This window comes from Gambusia affinis, linkage group LG16, assembly GCF_019740435.1.
Source record: "Gambusia affinis linkage group LG16, SWU_Gaff_1.0, whole genome shotgun sequence".
Taxonomy (NCBI): domain Eukaryota; kingdom Metazoa; phylum Chordata; class Actinopteri; order Cyprinodontiformes; family Poeciliidae; genus Gambusia; species Gambusia affinis.
Window position 1 is genome coordinate 10744851 of NC_057883.1, and position 19444 is coordinate 10764294.

General features: G+C 37.8%; 1 protein-coding gene across 2 annotated transcripts; it reads left to right on the top strand.

Moving 5' to 3' along the window:
- Window positions 1-1566: 1566 nt before the first annotated feature.
- On the top strand, window positions 1567-19376 carry ddhd1a (DDHD domain containing 1a). Of its 2 annotated transcripts, none has more exons than XM_044143091.1 (13): window positions 1567-2789; window positions 5537-5713; window positions 12351-12479; window positions 13143-13290; window positions 15566-15675; window positions 15758-15864; window positions 15960-16222; window positions 16365-16440; window positions 17328-17477; window positions 17599-17663; window positions 17744-17916; window positions 18469-18654; window positions 19059-19376. In XM_044143091.1, the coding sequence occupies exons 1-13, from the start codon at window positions 2009-2011 to the stop codon at window positions 19241-19243; spliced, it is 2550 nt and encodes an 849-aa protein (XP_043999026.1). In that variant the 5' UTR covers window positions 1567-2008; the 3' UTR covers window positions 19244-19376. The 2 variants fall into 2 exon arrangements, with proteins under 2 accessions (XP_043999026.1, XP_043999025.1); XM_044143090.1 differs by having other exon boundaries at window positions 1569-2789; window positions 18469-18666.
- The last annotated feature ends 68 nt before the right edge of the window (window positions 19377-19444 follow it).

Sequence of the window (19444 nt, forward strand, 5' to 3'; positions counted from 1 at the left end):
TTGCTTTACATTATGTACTACAGCAATCCAAAAAGTATGTTGAGTTGATTGTTGAGTTTAGAATGTTAACCGTCTGGGAGAAATTTCTTGTGAACCATTGCAACAGTCAGAATCTCATCTAGAGTGCCGCTTCTACATGTTGCCTTTTGAAAAACTTAAACTCCTCCAGAAGCCAAGCATTTTTTTTCACAGCCACGGGTGGGGTGGGTGGGGGTAGTGGTTGTGGGGTGCGAATTTGACACTAAAAAGACAGAGTTTGGGTGGAGTAGCGCTTTAATAACGCACATTGTGCAAGTAGTTGTTGATGGCCAGAAGCACAGAGCACTGGCCCGCGGAGGGGTGGGACGAGCCCAAAGTTTAATTCCCACTCTGCAGTAAATTAGAGCACAGCGGGGTAATGTCTGTTTATTCCAAATACAGCTGCCTGGGCCTCTCTCTCTCTCTTCTATCCTTCTCTCCATCTTTCCCCAAAGGTCACACCATGGCCTCAGAATCACCTGGACCAGAAAACACAAAATGCATATTGTTTAAATACAAGCAATGTGCATAGATAAACAACAAGAAACAAATGCACATCCTCAGAAATGCAAACACCAACTCATACTTATTTACGAAGATATGTACACATTTTTTAGATCGTGGACACTAATGCGTTGCTAACAGAAGACTAAGGAATTAAAAGTAAATACTTTGACTTCACTATTTGTAGTGTTAATCTTGAAATAGATTTTCATTACATGTTAGCTGATTTGTCTTCTTTTTAGACATTTTATGTATTTATTACTAAGCATGTCATTACTTATTTTTATTAGTTCCAGTAACTAAAATTACTTTTTTGGAAAAATAAATACACTCCTTTGAAACATTAGTCTTGAGTTTAAAATTGACATTTGCTGACCTCTAGTGGAAAACTAAATCTTTGTCATTCCTAGGTTTAAAAAGATTCAACATTATCGTAGCAAGTATATCCAACAAAATTAAAGTATTCAAAAAAGGAAGTTTGTATGTTTCCATGCAAACAAATTTTGTAGGGATGCCCAAAAATGTTGTCCTTTTACGTCCTTATATAATTATGTAAAAATCATTGGTATAAATTGCACTGCAACATCAAAGAAATGTGTATTAAAATTTGTGTTTTGATTTTTAGATAGTTAATTAAATCCCTCCAATATTCATATTGATGAAGAAATCCAAAGTTAGATCGAAAATTGCTAAACTACTTATGATAAAATTACATTAAAATATCCTCCATTAATTCCGGGACGAATTTTATTATGTAACATTTAGCATACATTATCTTAAATAGAACACACTGTATATATTTTGGGAGAGTTAAAATTTTATGTAGAATATAAATATAAAAGTTACAAATTTAAAGCATTAACTAGTCAAAAACAATCCTTTATTAATTTTTTAATCGATGTTAGATTAACAGTGCTGCAAAAATAAGCATTTGGCGTCCTCTAGTGTGGCATGCGAACAGTGCCGTTTCGTTCATACGGGAGAAAGAAAATACAACCGTTCTCGTCATAGTTGCTCAATTTCGACGTACGCGTTCACATAGTTCTGTGCGTCAGCTGGTACTTTGCGCGCGCGCGCTCGCACTACAGTTCTGTTTCTATGCGAGATTTGTTTTCAAATGGAGGAGTCTTTGATATTCCGATGGGACCAGGAATACTCAAAGTACGGCGGCTGCAGCGATAAGCTGGGCCGAAGCGATTCGGTGTCATCTGCGAGGTTTGAATTAAGTTTACGCTGTTAGGGGTAAACAGAGACACTACAGTTTTTTGTGTTTTATCGGCGCAGGGTAGTTTTCCAACCGGCTTCATTAGCTTGACGAGCTAGCATACATACCAACAGCTGTGGGGCGCTAATGGGGATGCGTTGGAAGGTGTTGCAGAGGTGTTTTATTTAGGTTTGTTTCCACTGCTTTGTAACATGGACTCTGGTGGTAGTTGTAGGCTGGCAGCGCTGGCTTGTCTCAGATGAAGACCCTGCTCAAATAGTTATGAGCAGTTTCAATCAAAACCTCCGCATAAGCTCGTCTTTCAGCGCAGACAGTAAGGGTCCAGCGGTCAGTACTGACACCGGGAACAAGGACTGGGTTCTGGGAAATGATGTGTTTTCCTGCTGTCACGAGATGAGCCTCGTGGACGACTCGATGCAGGCGGGGATGTCGTCGGTCCAGCCGGGACTGGACGGTCACCTGCCGCTAATACGTGCCCAGACCCACGGCTCCCAGGACGGCATATTTTTCGACCTGGGCTCCCCGGAAGACTACCTGGACAGCAGCCCGTTAGAGTTCAGGGACAGCGATGGGAACGGTGTTGGCCCGTTATTCGAGAGGAGGAAGAGGTCTCGCTCCAACAGCTCCAGACACAGGTTTAACGAGGTGGTAACGGAGCTAGTCCCGGAGGAGGTTCGGTGGTTCTATAAAGAAGACAAGAAAACATGGAAGCCTTTTATCGGACACGACTCTCTTAAAATTGAGCTAATGTTTCGGAAATACTGCGAGCTGAACCCCGGTGCGATACGCTCCAGGGTCGGCGATGGAGAGGAGGAGACTGGCGGTAAATGTGTGGACAGCCCGGGGCAGAACGGCGCAGTGCCCGTGGACACTGGCACTAGCAGCGTGGACGAAGGCCGCGGCTCTCTTGACACATCTACTGTGTCCTTTGATGGGACCGACCTGGACGGCACTGAAGTCAACGTGGAGCCTGTGTGTGTTCGGGGAGGCCTTTATGAGGTCGATATAAAAGAGAGAAAATGCTACCCTGTCTACTGGAAGCGTGAGTATATTTCCTCTGCTCCATCACTCACAAAATCGATCGAGCTAATGTTTGGGTCCACTCTGAATTATATCATTCATCACCGATTTGTGTTACGTCCATTCATATCATGTATAATTAATAGTCTGCAGTATAATGCCTAACAGGCAGCATACAGATTATTGGACCACAGTCAATGATCAGTTGCCATCAGGGACGCCGTTTAGAGGACCTGGGAGGAGTTGGGACAATTGTAATGCCCCTGACCAATAGGAGGGGGAGTTCAAAAAAGAAAAAATAAATATATATATATAAATACAAATAAATAGAGGTTAAATGCAAGCACTCCCAAATCAAAGAAGCAAACAAACATCCATATTTACACCCGCCCGTATCTGCATAACATGGTTTGTCCCTGCTTTTGCGCACTTGACAGTGTTTAGTAATCAGTAGAACGACGGTGATAATAACTATGCTGCCAAGACTAAATTCAGGTTTTCGAAAAGAGAAAAAGAAGAAAGACAAAATAGAAGGCATCAATTTGTAACCCAGTTTTTCTCCAAGAAAGGTGGGTAGACTACAGTGTGTGATTATCAGTCATTTTAGCTTAATTAGCTTAGCTACAGACTACCTAGTCTCCGTTTCACCAGCATTTAATAAGGGAAGGGAAATATTTACCAAGTTATCTTTAAATTTAACTTGTCCCTGTACCTTTTACCACACGTAGCAACAGATGTGTCATAGTCAGCAGCAGCCATAACCCCCCATACCAGCATAACTCTTCCTCCCTGTCTCAGAGAAAAAGGTGAGCAATGAAATGATAGTTAGCATCAGGGCAGGGAATGTTTGGGGATTTCTCTGTCTCTCTTGTTCTTTTTACGATTACACAAAAAACTGAAATATTTATTATTGAGAGAATTTTAAACAATCATTATAAAATGGTAATAAAAAACAGCTTCTTGTCTGGACTGGAGGCAAGGCCTCAAGACAGGCTTTGCAGTCTTGCCATGTTGTCAAGACTGGAATGGAATGGAAGCCTATTATCCGACACAATGTTGTTAGTCATTTTAAGTCTGCTTTTAATCTTGCTACAAATTGTTACTTGCAAATTGTCATATATTTAATTTACTATCAGTAAATGTGCTATTACCAGTACTGGACCAATGGAAGCGAGTCTTTAAAGTTAGTTATCTAAAGCTTTTAATTGGTAAGATAGACTCAAGAGATGGTGGCGGAGCTGCTTGAGGGTTGGGGGTGTCAATTTCATATTTTGTCAAAGTGCGCAAAATTCCTTGTCACACATAACATGGAACCTAGAGATTTTCGAAGTCTACATTTACAATAATGTGTTGGATTCGAAATATTTTTCCAATTGATGTAGCGTATAAGAAAGACAGGAGCTGCGGGTTCCTAGATACCAAAACCAATAAAAAGTGAAGGAATATGATTTTCACAATTTTAATTAAAAGTGCATACAAATTACATGCTGCTGCTTGATATGTTTATAGACTGAAAATGAGAATTCTTAGTTTTGATGCATTTAATAAATAGGGGAAAAAATATGATTTTGCTTGGCATTTGACATGGGAGCCAGTCGATGGATAATGATCATTTCTGATTCCTGGTCTGTTTAGAATAAAATACAAATCATCTTTATTGTCCCGCAGGAATATGTGTATCTCTAACAATATTCATTTTGGAGCCATTCAAAATTAAATCTGGTCATGATTGCTTACAGGAAATAAATATTTGCAGTAAGCAAATATTTATTTGCTTCCTCCTGGATTTGAGGAAGCAAATATTTATTTGCTTACTGGAAATGTCATGCTTTTTCAGAGGAATAAATATAAATACATATTCTCTGAACTGTGACACTGAGTACCTTGGTGTGAGTATTTAGTTTGAAGAAAATTTTATTTATTTAAACAAACATCAACATAGAGACAGTGTTCTCATAAATGTATTATATATTGGACTTTAATACACATGATGAAATAGTTGAGACATTAAAGGTTCTCTAAGCTTATCTTCTCTGAACTGTCACAAACTGACTCAACTGATGACCCAATATTATCTCCTGAGCCTTTATCTCAGTGTGTGTTTGTGTTTGCTTTAGATTTAAGTAAGACATTTAAAAAAGAAATACTGGTGTATTTCAGTATCATTGATTTCATTTTTGCATAAAAGGTTATGTCGCTTTTGGAGTGTCGCTAATATAGGCTCAGCTAGGTCGCTCTAATTCTCCTCTTGGGATTCAAGTCAGAATGGTGTTCATAATTTGACTCTAGACTGTAATGAAACCTGGCCTCGCTCGGTTAAACACAGAGGGTTGGTCCTCCTGGATTTGACTGACTTATTTAATTGAATGGAAATCAGTTTGCTGTACGTCATCTAAGGGAAAATGAGTCAGTTCCTAGAAAAAGATTTATTGAAGTAGTAGCAGTTCACAACAGTCATGTCAAGGTAAGAGAAATAGCTAGAGAAATGGGTCCACTTCTTACATAATTATAGTATGTTGAATCCAATATAGTACACACACTAATTTGTTAACTGTCATATAGTCAAATTAACATCCATTGTACACAGACCTATTTAACACAAATTATAATGCAGTATAATCAGTCATTTGAACATTTAATGCCAATTGGTAAAAACTTTTATGATATAAATAGAAACTGTAAAAAGAAAAAAAAAACTTCAAATGCCTTACTATACAGATAATTTCTATTAAAGTCTATGTAACTAAATCAGAGGTCTGTCTGCTGTAGAACAAGACCATATTCCTGTGATGAGAGGCCAGTGGTTCATTGATGGTAGCTGGCTCCCGCTGGAGGAAGAAGAGAGCGACCTCATTGAGCAGGAGCACCTGAACCGTTTCCGAGGCCAACATTTGCAGGACAGCTTTGAGACGGATCTGGTGGTGAAGACCGTTGATAGCAAAGATGGTGAGTGCTGGGAAAGGAGATAATAGTTTACAAGTTTATCCTTCCAAGTGTCAGACAGCACTGATGTGTTAATTCTTGTTGCTAATTTATTTGTAAAACCCAGTTAATAGCTTTATAATGACAAAAAGTTGGGCTTTACATTTTGTTGTGTATTGAAACAAAGGTCAAGTTACTGATTAATAATGAAATATGTGTGAGAGTTAGAAATGAACTTGAAAGATGTGTCCATTGTTTTCTTTTGTGCTGTCACGCCTCCATTGTAAAGCAGGATCTCCATGTACATTTTGGTATGACCCTCTCTGATGAGCTGGCTCAAGCAAAATGTCACACACTGTAGCTTTGGATAGCATTTAGAAAGAGGTTGTTTGATTCAGAGCTCTCCTTAAGGCGGCCAGATTGATGAATGTCTTGTTGGGTGAACCGGATACTGAAATACAGCAAAAGAGTGAGATTGAGTATGTAGAAAAAGGAGAAACTTGTGTTAGACAAAAGCAGCATCGTCTCCAGGTATCCCAACAACACACCCTAACGTTATAAATAAAATATAACCCTGATAAATCACTTCAAAAAATCTGAATGTCATCGCATAATAATTTATTCAGGTTAAGAAAGTAAAACACTCAGGAAGTTATACTGAGTTATGTTTTGCAAGCATTTATTTCTAGTTATTTTGATCATGATATGCTACAGCTGATGAAAAGAAATTAGAATATTATTTCCATAAGACTCACAGCAGATGGATGTCTCCTAAAACTTTCTGTTAAATTACTGCTCCCTTTTCTGGCATGTTGTCCTTCCACTTAAACTTCCATTAACTTTCTAGGGACATAAAGCTACATGCTTTAGCAAAGATCATTAGTGGCTTCCCATACACAACTAGTCTTTTTAAGTGGATCAAAAAAACTTTTTCCTGAAAAACTGTTAGGTCAGCAGTGTTTAGGCCATATAAGGTGATATTCCAGTGTTAAAATTCTGTGTTAGTATTTCTGTATTATTTATTTGTTATTTTCTGAGAAACAGAATTTAAACTTTAGTCCAGAAAGTTTAGAATATCATAGAAATATATTCCTATATATAATCAATCTTCATTTGGGAATTTTTGAATTTATTTTGTTTAGACTTCAAAGAGCAGATTTTTTCCTTATCTGTCTTATTTATTTAATTATTTATTCTTATTCAGAATAAAGTGATTGCATCTCACTAAAAATGAACATTTTTAAGCTGTGTTACATTTGCTGGTATTTTTAGACACTTTTTGAAAAGAAAAGTTAATCAATCATTTAGAAAAGAAAATGTTGGGTTCATTCATGCATATATAGAGTCACTACATAAATGCTGGACATATAAACGACGGCAAGTTACAGAAGGATTACACCTTAAGTGTAAGCTGTGTGAAATTTAATATACAGACTTTCTATTTTGTTTTCTAACTCTTGTCGAAGTTTCACTCCAGAACACACACACACACACCCACAGTTTCAGTATGTTGCGGATGAGATGAACTCCTGCAAAACAGAATAAGTCAAAGCAATGCCTGCTCTTACTTTTCATGGTTCTACCTAATGGGAAACAATATTGGTGACTGCAGAGTACATCCCTCCCCACCTCCTCTTTGGTTTGTACCTTGTTTTCCACCGCTATATTTAGCTGAGCCTGAAAGCAAAGTGACTGATAGATCTTGTTAATTCACTATCCTTGAGCTAATGTTGCATTCTGCCTCTTACAGAAGAATATTTTGCCCTGACACTAGTAATCTGTAGCACTCAGAGCCATATGGAGGCTATTTTAAACTGCATTACATCTAATACAAGGATTTTATAAGTGCACTAATACGTTACAGATTTGCAGTACAGTATTTTGCAGTAGTTAGTTGAAACATAAGACATGGTAGGCTTTGAACTGCATCCAGATGCAGAGCATCTCAGTCCTGTTTTAAATTCTGAACTTAAGATAAGTAATCCAAAATTTAAAATATCCCCAATAAGTGAAAATAGTACCTGATCAGATTCTAGTTGCTGGTCTTTTTCAGCATTATTTTCCACAATTTGACGTGAACAAAGCTTAAAATAGTGAATTTGTGATGTTTCATGGTAAGGTTCATCTGTTGTTTCCACCCATTACCTTGGCTGTGCAGAGTACTAGGCAGGTTGTAGAGACAATAGGGTGTGGACTCGTCTTTCAGGCTTGAAAGACGTCAAGGAAAATTACATCCAGCAGGCCAGCCATGTCGTCAGCTTTGTTTTCTGTATGTATTTGATGAGGAAAAGACCCAGTAGTCATTTCAATGTAACCTGCCGCCTTATTTCAGAAGCTTGTGAGCCTATGATTACATATAATTATTGATACTTGAAAGAACTTAAAGAAAAGAAAATGCACGGGAGCGCATTATCAGAAGTTGTTTTATATCCAAAACATATCTAAATTGTTCATTAACTGCCTACGTACCTCTTGAGCTTAATAAATATTAAATATCCAAATCTACTTGCCACTTTGATAATTCTTCAGGAATCAAAAAACCCGAGGCCAGCTGCAAACTATGATATGCTGCACAAAACACAACCTAGTAAGTTCATTTTGACCTTTGTAAAGCCTTGATAGATATCCCAGGCATTACAGAGCACTTCTTTTCAAAAGCTTCATCAGTGCTGTACCGATCGCTTTTACAGCAATCACACTTACTGTGCGCCTCAGCATTTCTCCCTCCCTCCTCCTCTGCCGTTCACCTCAGCTGAAACAACCACAGCCAATATTTGCAAGTCTGATTGCTTCGATATCATGGATTGAATAAGCCAGTCAAATCTGAGATTGTGGATTTCGCAGTTCACATTCAAAATATCTTTATGCTCTTTGTTTATGATATAATAAATGTAAATTTTCTGGTCTCTGATTTAAAAAAAATAATAATAATTTTAACCTCTTGGTATTTAAATAAAGACAAACATTTAGATTTCTTTTCCTTTTATTACTGGCTATAAACAGACAAAATGCTGCAAAGCTAAACTCCTATATTAAAAAAAAATTTTGTTCAGAAGTCACAGAGTTCAGCTCCTGAACATTTTTAAGCTTCATGATAATTTCTTGTTTATGTTGTTAGACCTTTTTAATTGTAATATTCCTGCTAGTTTAAACAATTTAGAAAAAAGTCTTCCATTTATTACCACATTAGTAAAATAGGTTTAAAATACAACTTATGCATTATCAATTTATTAATGTAATTAATTACACATGTCAAACAAATGGGTCTTTCTTATAATGCCTTTCATGGTATTATAAGGTATCATCAGGGTCAATTAGCCCAAACTCCTATTATATGTCTCTTCACCCGTTTTACCCACAAATTGTAGGCACCAGCTACAGGGTCTTGGGCAGGAAATCATATCCCTTGAACATTCCAGTATATTTTCATGTTGAAGCCACCAACTTCAGTGGAGTTTATTTGGTCAACCAACACAGGGTAGTGCATAATTGTGAGGCTCCATATTTTGTCAGTGTTCTGTTTGAAGGTGAACGTCGGCCCCAGTCTCAACTTTTTCATCTGATCCTTCTTACTGAAAGCAGCTTCACAGGCCCAAACCATGATGGCACTAGATTTTATTTAGTACCATCAGTGTAAAGAGTACTGAATACAAATGCTTGGGACACTTTTTAGATTTTTTAAAATTTCTTAAACTGCTTCTTTGTGTTGGTTTGTCACATAAAACACGTTAAAGTATGTTGCTGTAATGTGATGAACTGTGATCTAGTTCAAGGGTTATGAGTACTTTTACAAGGCACCTTATTTTCTGAAGCTATCATGTTCTTAAAATAAGCAGTCTTCATTGGACTAATAAGTCAACTTTAGTGTCTTTTGATAAGTTGTCATGTTTAAGATTAATGACTAATGAAGTCTTATGTGACCTGAACCGGGCAATGAACACTACTCACTGTTTGTTGGTTGTTAGTTCTCTCCCACCTGCCCCCTTTCTATCTCCCATTTCTGTTCAAATGGAGTGGATATCAGACGGGTGCTAAAACTGCAGGTCACAAGCGCAAACGCTGCCAAGGTACTGTGAAATCCTACGTTTTCTGTTGTGTTAGCTCCTTTAGGTTTTTACCTCTTATCCTTTAGATGCTAGGCCTCTGTAGGACTAGTTTTTCCTTTCTTTTGTGGGTTAAACCTTTTGAAGCCTTACATTTGGAACTAGACCTAGGCTCAGTTAGATGTGGTTGTCGTAAAACTGAATTCAGTCTGTTATCTTGGTTTACATTGCAGCTTTAACTGAGCCTAGTTGCTAGGACTCACTTTTTAGTGCTGTGGTCTAGAGTTTGGTTCTACTACTATTGCTGCTTTTTGGGGAATCCTGCGTGCTTCCTTGCTGGAATAGTAAGTACACAACATGGATCACTCAACTACAATTGCAAGACTCTTTAAGAACTGTGTCAGAAATTAAAAATGACTATCAAAATGTCTCAGCACAGTTTGTTTTGTTTTGTTTTTTTAATTCCCAGCCTCTTTTTCTCATTCCTTCTGACACTGTTACTATATTTTTCACTCGACCAGCAACACCAGCTCAATAAAGCCTTCTGAACAACGCTTTCTATTGAGAGTTGAGCACAACTCATAAGCTGGAACAAAAAGTCATTGTTGCAGTCTTTCTGTGATACAGCGCTAGCATGCTGTGTACGTTCATTCTGAAGTCTGTTAATGTCCTGTTTCTGGGTTCAACAGAGGAGAGATGTGTCTGTTTGTTTCCTCATCTCATAGGAGGATGAAATAGCTGTTGATCCGAAGCCCAATAGGAAAGTCAGCAGCCCTAAAAGACACATGGTTTTTGAAGATGACAAACTCACTTTTAACTTTACAATGCTATGAAGCCTTCTGGAAAGACATTAACTTCAATGTCACAATATATAGTTTAGGGCCAAATTTGATCATAGTTTTGGCAGGCTCTCTTTGCCTCTTGCATTCACCTTTATTACTTCCCAGCTTGGAGCTTACTTCATATTATCTGGTGTTTATGTCACAAAATCTCTTTTCTCTTTTTGACTGCAAAGGTTATGGGGCCCCTTTAATCCTTTTGTACAGTCCTGCTCTCTATTTTCTATTTTATTCACAGGCACATCTCAGTAAATAAGAATATCATTGAAATGTTTTAGGTAATTCAATAAAAAAACAAGTAACAATTATAAATATGCATTACATGCAGGGTAAGATATTTCAAACATTTCTGTTCATTTTGATCATTAAATTAATCTTTTGATATTTAAATTTATTGAGATGGATCTCTGAAGTAACCTTCGACTCTCACCTCTGCTCGACCAAAACATAAGAGTGAACGAGTTGACTATAAAGAGATCTATTTGTCCTTCCAAGGCTGTTTACAAAATAGAACGACCATTTAAACACTCTTCCAGCAGACGCACAACAAAAGGCAATCACAAAACTCTTCTCCATCAAATGCTAACAGCTACCCCTTACTGTTGCTGTCCAAGAGTAGTTGAGTGGTCTGCCATGTTGTGATAAATAGCGATTACATTTCTTTTGCCGTGGAGTGATTTCATTTGATTATCTACAAAGAAAAAGCTAAATGTGTGACAGAACAAAAATTCTGTTGCAGAAGTTCTAGTTTCATAGGATTCAGTGTCAAAAAGTGATGGTCACTATATTTGTTTAACTTGTTCTCATCTTCATGCAAGAGGCACTGACAGATAATTTTTTACTTATGGAGTATAAAAAGTCATGATTCAGGACATTTATTGGGCAGACAACAGAGACCCATCAGCTGCATAGGAGAAGGTTTTGCTTGTTTTATTAATTGGTATGAACGGGACAAATAGCGTAATTTCTTGTTAGGGAACTTATTTGTCCTACAAATCTGTGCTTTACCAAAAGAAACAACAATTTTCCTCTGCGGGAAGGTATTGTTCTGAATTTCCAGCAATAAAACTAATCCAGTACACCTCATTTTCCCAGGAACTTTACCGGCTTTTTAAGGATTTAAATTCCTTGTTTGTTTCAGAATAGTACAAAGAGTCCATGGTTACGTTTTGGACAAATGCCAGTGTATTCAACAATTTCAGCCAAATAAACTTGACTGCACAGGAACATGCAGCACAGCTTTGACTTAGTCTAGTCCACTACTTTCATTTACTGGTCCTTTGCCTTTGTAGGTATCAACTGCTTTTTCTCAAGCCATAATTTTGCTCTTACTTGCTTTAGTCACTGCGTTTACTACTGAATAAGAACTAGAAAAATTTGGAGGACAGACATTTATTTAAGTTTAGAAAATATCAATTGGCAATTGTAAGATGCAAAGCAGCACGACAAGCAAGAGCTGAAGTATGCGATCATGCTGTGTGATTTTTCTTTTCTTAAGCAGATCAAAGCGACAGACAGCTTTTGATTGAGCTGTTTGAAAAGAGTTTGTGGACTTTTGTGTCTTTGCTACTTAAAATAACAAACTTGGTGTAAATCTTTTTTTACTTATATTTCTCAGAAGTATGTATTATTCCTAAACCCTAAAATGAAAACCTATTCATATTTAGCTTCTCTTGTTTTCTGTTTCTCTCATTTCTCTGTCAAAACATTATGTATGCTCTGTCTCAATGCCTTCTGCCTCCCTGACTTCAGTCAATTAATTTTCTCTCACTGCTGCAGCCATCCACCATTTGAAGCTGAGCCGGACGCATGTAGATTGGCACAGCGTAGAAGAAGTCTACCTTTACAGCGACGCTACCACATCAAAAATTGCTCGCACTGTTACCCAGAAACTGGGGTTCTCCAAAGGTCTGTATCACTTACATCACACTTCTATCATATAAGATGGACAAAGCATTGCATTTGTGTTTTATTTACAAAATAGTTAACATAGAAGGTTAAAAGAAAGCAGAATTATTTGGTGATGTCCACATTGTGTTTTGGTCTTAAATCACAAGTAAAATACATTGAAGTTTGTGGTTCCTGAAAACAAAGGGAGTAAATTAAGTTCAGTTTCACATCTGACCATCAGTGTATGTGAAGATGATCTGGTGCACAGTTCCATAACTCCATGATTCATTTTTCTCTATGCTATTTTCTGGAGCTTTGACTGGTTACCTCAACTTTCCCTGGTTACCCAATGCTCTGCGAACTGATCTGTCTTTAGAGCGAGTCCGACAGTTCACCGGCTCCTATCATGTTTCCGTTTAGCACACAACTTGATCAGATTATAGGTTTTAAGTAAAGACACACACTCTGACCTGCCAGTACTTTACACATGCTCCCACGTGGTCTGTGGCCACAGCAGGAGTCCATGTCTCGCCTACTGACCTCCTTGGAATCAGTACAGCATGTTGGACTATCGATAGTCTTCCTTTTTGTTTCTGCCAGAGTTGTACACTCAATATCAAACTTAAAGTTTCTTATCGGCTTGAGAAGTGACAATGAAAATCAGAATTTCTGTTGCTGCAGCCTCAAGCAGCGGCACACGGCTCCATCGAGGTTATGTAGAGGAGGCCTCTCCAGAGGACCGGCCCCCTCAGACTACCCACGTTGTCTTTGTGGTGCATGGGATTGGCCAGAAGATGGACCAGGGACGCATTATTAAAAACACTGGAATGTGAGTTGTCTGTTTTATTACGGTTACTGTAATTTGAGATGTCCTCCAAAGCCTGCTGTTAGCTGCATTTTCATTTGTAAAATCTCAAGTTGAGCTTTAGTTTTTGATTTCTGTCCAGCATACTTTTATGCAAGCACACTGAGGTGGAATGAAGCTTTTGTCTTGGCTCAAAGTGTTTAGTTTTTTTTTTTCATTTTCTGTTTCTATTTTAAGGTGCCAACTTTACTCACCTTCTTGCACTGGTCTCATTTTTTTTCTTTTTTATCAGATGCACAAATGATGACATCATCTTATATCAAAGGGTTTTACATTGTCTGCTGGCTTAATGTGACAATTGCCTGGCCTTCTGTCCAAACCTGTTAGACATGAGTTTTATGTTCTTCTTTTATTCAGGAATCAACTTGTTAGGCTGGTTTTTGCTCTTCTAGAAAATGTTTATTTTTTTTTTTTTTTTTTTTGTTTACCTAGGAACTTGCCATTAAGATTAAGAATCTGCTTTTCAAGAAAGAGAATAAATCTTTCTTGTGATGTGATATAATGTTTCATGATCAGTGATCTATGTTTCATAAGGCTGTCTGGAAGATAAGGTATAAATCGATTCTCTCTGGTGGAGTGTTCTTAAGAATTGTTCTGGTTCCAGACACAGATTTGATAAGAAGAATTTTAATCTGCTCACAAAACAGGATGTCCAGGCAAATAAAACATCCTAACAGTCTAAAAATTGCTGCCATGTTCCAGAAATATCAATGTTTTCTTTTTTCTTTTTTTTATCAAATGCCATTTGCAGTTTAAACAGTGATAGTGTTGCAGCTGCAGTCTTTGTTTTGTCCTCGTGCTTCTGTCTTTTTTTTTTTTTTTTTTCCACATTTGTCTTCTGTTCTACACCTGGAAAGCTGACTCCATGCTTTGTTTTGGGAACATGCAAACTACAGTGGCCCAGAAAGTACAATGTACCCAAAATCTCCCCAAAATAACAAGTTATATAGGACAACTCAAAGAGTAAGGTATTATTCATGCCAATCAGACATGGATGGGTGTGAGATTGTCACAGTCATTATTTAAAGTAAAGATGATGCAATATCCTGGCATTAACACAATTATTTAAAACAAACATATTAAATGTCATCTGGTAGATTTTTTTTTTAACTGAAGCAACAGTTACACCTACTACTGTTGAATTTATTTAACACATTTATTACAAGTATAAAGAAAAATTATAATATGCATTTATTCTTATTTTGACTCGTGAACTAAAATAGAAATCTAATTTAGAATAAACCACTGATTTAGTTTGTAGCATTTTTGTAAGTATTGCTCTAAAATCTGCTAAGTGAGCATATTCATATAACTTCATGCCTTAATGCTGTCTTCATAGTTTATTTTCTAGTTAACTAGTTGGACTATCACCTGATGCTGGTGTTTAAAACAGATTTACCCCAGTGAGCATGGTGGGCGGTGGCACTTCACAGCAAGTAAGAAAAAAAAAAATCTTCTTTTAGCCGTCTGGCTGGCAGTATGCAGAAATAGGCAGGGAAAGGAAAACTTCTATGTATACATTTTGCTTACAAAATGTATACCTCTATACTAGTGCTCGACTACTGCCTTCATGTCATATCTCATATTTAACCTATTCTTATATAAGCATGATGCAACATTCCATGGTGTCTCAAAGTTTACACTTACTCATTGATCCTGCTCACACTGTCTCAGTAACCGAAGGAGACAAAGTCAAGCTGCAGAGCATGTTAAGCTTGCCTCGTATCTTCCTGTGGATTACGTTACGCACACCTTCCATTGCCTAAAGAAGAGATCTGCCAAACCAGTGTTCCACTTTTGATTTGACTCTTTATAACGTTTTGTATCATTTCAACACTGTGCCTGATGGTTTCTTTGTCAGCAACTAGCAACAAGGGGAAACTGTAGAGTTTTTGACACTATTATCTCTTAAAGATTAAAAATTTTGCTACATCAACATAGATTGTTGTGTGCACACCACATTTAAATCAGTAATCTAGTTCCCTAAACTCGGATCATGCAAGTTCCCGTGCAGACAGGCATGTGACATGTGGGTTCCTCTCCTTGAAGAGCCACATCCTACATTTAAACAGCTACTTTACTTCTTCAATTAGAAATGGGAAGAGACAAAATGGGGTTCTGTGTTAATCACCACTGGTGATATTTTCATGCACACAAACTGTTTTTCTTATGTCAGACTTCTGTAGGTACAGCTGCTCAATGCTGTCATTATTCACATTTTTTCATTGTGTTCCTTAAGGTTGAGGGAAGGCGTGAGGAAAATGGAGGAGAAGCACTTTTCTGAGCACAACGATGAACACGTAGAGTTTCTCCCTGTCGAATGGCGTTCTAAACTAGCGCTGGATGGAGGTATGTGAGGATTACATTGTGGTTTCACTATTGGTAACCTCAAGTGTGTTCTGGGTTATACATACATGGCATGTTTCCATAGATACGGTTGACTCCATCACACCAGACAAAGTGCGAGGGCTGCGAGACCTTCTCAACAGCAGTGCCATGGACATCATGTACTACAACAGTCCTCTTTATCGCGACGAAGTGAGAATCATACAGTTTCAGATTATAAAAGGCGTCTCTAGTAAACTATTTTTGTCCTCAAGATAACTTCTTCGCTTCTCTTCCCTTGGTTCTAGATAACCAAGGGGCTCACAGAAGAGCTGAACAGACTGTACTCGCTCTTCTGCTCGCGGAACCCTGATTTTGAAGAACGGGGTGGAAAAGTGTCCATTGTGTCTCACTCCCTTGGCTGTGTCATCACCTATGACATTATGACAGGATGGGATCCCGTACGGTTCTGTCTGCAGGAGCATTGCGCAGTAGAGGAGGAGCAGGATTTCCGCTGGATGTCTTATGAAGAGAGGCAGCTTTTAGAGGAGCTGAGGCTCACAAAGAATAGGTGGGATATTAGTTATACAGAACAATGACTCAAAGGGAGAAGATATATTGCTGACTAAGGATGTGGAAAGGTCAGGGAATAATACCTCTTTATTTCTTGTGTGGTTTGGTGCAAAATTAGTTTTATTCTTGTTTTTTGCCAGGTTAAGAGAGTTGGAAAATCAACTGGTCAAACTGGAGGCCTCTAATCCTTCAGCTCCCCCAGCTCTTAAATTCAAGGTAAGATTTTATGGACTCTTGTATTTTGCAATTGTATTCAGAAGTTACATATACTCATCATGACTATTTTTAAGGGTGGTGGTGTGCTACAATAAATTTCAGGACGCAAAACTGACACTCAAGTTAGATTTTATCTTGCTGACCTAGGCTCCTTTCACATACAAGCCAAAATATAAACGTATATTATAGTACTGGTAGAATGATATCATTACACTCTTGGAAAAATACAAATCATAGATATAGATCAAGCAAATTTCTGACGACAACTGTATGTAATGTCCAACAACATTGCTTAATTTGGTGAAATATCCTCCCTACCCCCCCAAGTGTATATCTTTCCAGAGCAAACAGAAATTATGTCTGCCTGTGTAGAGGATGAAGTCTTATTTACCAATAGCCTTGGTAGCATCATTTGGAGGCAAACCATGTTTTTCTGTAGTTTATAACTCTAGAAACACAAAGGATCGTCTCCCAGGTGTAGCAATTATGGCATGCCGGGTGTGGTGGTCGTATATTTTCTTGCTTAACAGGAATCATTCTGTAGTTCCAAAGAAACTGGTGGTTGAAACCTGGCTCAGGGTTTTGTCGCATTTGTAGCTAGGAAGACAACAATGCTGTAAAACAGGAACAGCTTAATCTAAACTGATACTGGTTGCAGTTAGATAAGCAATGAAAAACATGTAAATGCAAAAAGGAAAAAAATAACTCATCTCACATTGTTGTTTATAACAATTAACAAGCTCTGTTAGTGTAAAAAAAAAAAGAAAAGAAAATGCATATATATATATATATATATATATATATATATATATATATATATATATATATATATAAAACTCCTGTTGGGGGGGGGTTTACTATCAATTTTTTCACCTTTTGTCTCACAGGTAGAAAACTTTTTCTGCATGGGGTCTCCTCTAGCAGTTTTCTTGGCGCTGAGAGGGATTCGCCCAGGCACCAGTGGCCACCAGGACCATATCCTGCCCACCTCCATCTGCAGCCGGCTCTTCAATGTCTTCCATCCCACAGACCCTGTGGTGAGATACGGCCGATATATGCCTATAATTTTTTAAAAGTATTTTAATAAATGAGAAGTGAAAAATGTTCATGCTCAGCATCTTTTCTTTTAAGGAGTTAACTCTTTTCTGTTGTGTTTAGGCTTACAGACTGGAGCCTCTCCTCCTTAAGCATTATAGTAACGTTGCACCTGTCCAGATACATTGGTAAAAGCTTAAGTTTTGCAGATTTATTATTCTTTACTAGTACAAAGTAGTAACAAATGTATATATTTTTTAATCATCAGGTGTAGTGCCAGTAACCCTTCGTCCTACGATGAGGTGCGGCCTACCTTCCTCAATCCAGTTAAAGATCCAGCTTCAGATACGGAGAGTATTCCCAGCCCGAGTACATCTCCTGTTTTGGCCCGTAAACACTATGGAGAGTCTATCACCAGCCTGGGCAAGGCCAGCATACTAGGTAAATTTAACATGTTTTTATAGCTTGATTGGTTTTTATTCTTTACTTTGTTCCACTTAATATCATCAAATGAAACAGGTTAGTACAAAGTTCACACAATGAAAAAAAACTGTTTCTAATTACACATACCGGTAATTTTCTAAAAATGTAATTGTCTTTGGTGAAAATGTCAGACTGTATAAGTCAGTAGTTTGAATTTTCCCCCAACTTTGAGTCAGTGGTGCCACCATGTGGCCATAAAGGGCAGCTGCTGTTGCTCTGCTTTTATATATTTCTTTAATTACAGAATACTGTAAATAATACATTTAAAGAAGTTGTCATACCCTCTTTTCACTCTTGATCATGTTATATTCATGAACATTCTTTTATTACGCAGCTGAGTGACCAACATGAAGGAAGCTGTCATTTTGACGTATATGGAAAATGATGCATTGTTTTCAAAAACGTTCTTTTAAATATCATTCCGAAAGTTAATGAGATTAACTTTCAGAAGTTACAGACGCTGTAACATTCTTTGTTTATTTTAAACTCTTCCTTATTGTCAACCCACAGGTGCAGCAAGCATAGGAAAGGGTTTAGGAGGCATCCTCTTCTCGCGGTTTTCCCGATCAAACAGCCAACCTTCAGTGTCCTTAGGAGTTGAGGGAGGAGCAAACGCTGAGGAAGAAGAGGAGAAACGCACAGAAAGCCAGTCGTCTTACGGTCTTTCCACAATAATTCGACCAACATCTCCCACTGGTGACGCTTTATGTATGTTCTTTCTGGTACAAAGCATTAACCAAAGTGTGTGTATATATATATCAGTGACGTGCGGTGAGGTTCCTGACTGGTGAGGGACTGACTTAATCAAAATCAGATTAACAGATATAGACCCCCTGCATGTTGTTGTTTACATACGGAAGTTTTGTTTTGATGGCAATCATCTTTGGTAGTAATTTTTATTTTTCCTATGTTTAGATTTATATACAAAGAGAAAGAGTGTTGTATTTTGTTTTGAAATCATTTATCAAAATATATTTTAGGAAGGTGAAAAGAAAAAAAAAACAGTGTAAGTTATAAGTTCACATAAAAGGTAATTAAGGAGGGCCAGTAGGGCATCTATTGGCATATTATGACTGTAATCCTGCGTTTCTCTCTTGTAGTGGAGCTGGAGAGACGCATCGACTTCGAGCTGAGGGAGGGTCTGGTAGAGAGCCGCTATTGGTCAGCGGTGACCTCACACACTGGCTACTGGTGCTCACATGACATTGCACTCTTCTTGCTGACCTTCATATATAATAAGTCAACACCCTCTGCCTCAGCAGAAGAAACTCCGGAAACAGACTGAGGCATTCGTTACAACACATACGCCTGAGGAGGTGTCCTGTAACTGCTGAAGCTTTTGTCAATTCCTGACAAAGCTCAAACAGTGACTGTTTGATTCTCCCCTTGCAACCTTTCAAATACATAAACTATCTATCTGTCCTTTGTCTTGATTTATGAACCAGCTACATTTGAGAATCGTTGGTTAAAAAAAAAAAAAAACAAC

Excerpts from the sequence above, each read along its gene's own strand:
- ddhd1a (XM_044143090.1), top strand. The coding sequence starts at position 2,009 with ATGAGCAGTTTCAATCAAAACCTCCGCATAAGCTCGTCTTTCAGCGCA. Across the intron at positions 2,790-5,536 it reads CTACCCTGTCTACTGGAAGC|AACAAGACCATATTCCTGTG; the intron begins GTGAGTATATTT and ends TGTCTGCTGTAG. Across the intron at positions 17,917-18,468 it reads GGGCAAGGCCAGCATACTAG|GTGCAGCAAGCATAGGAAAG; the intron begins GTAAATTTAACA and ends GTCAACCCACAG.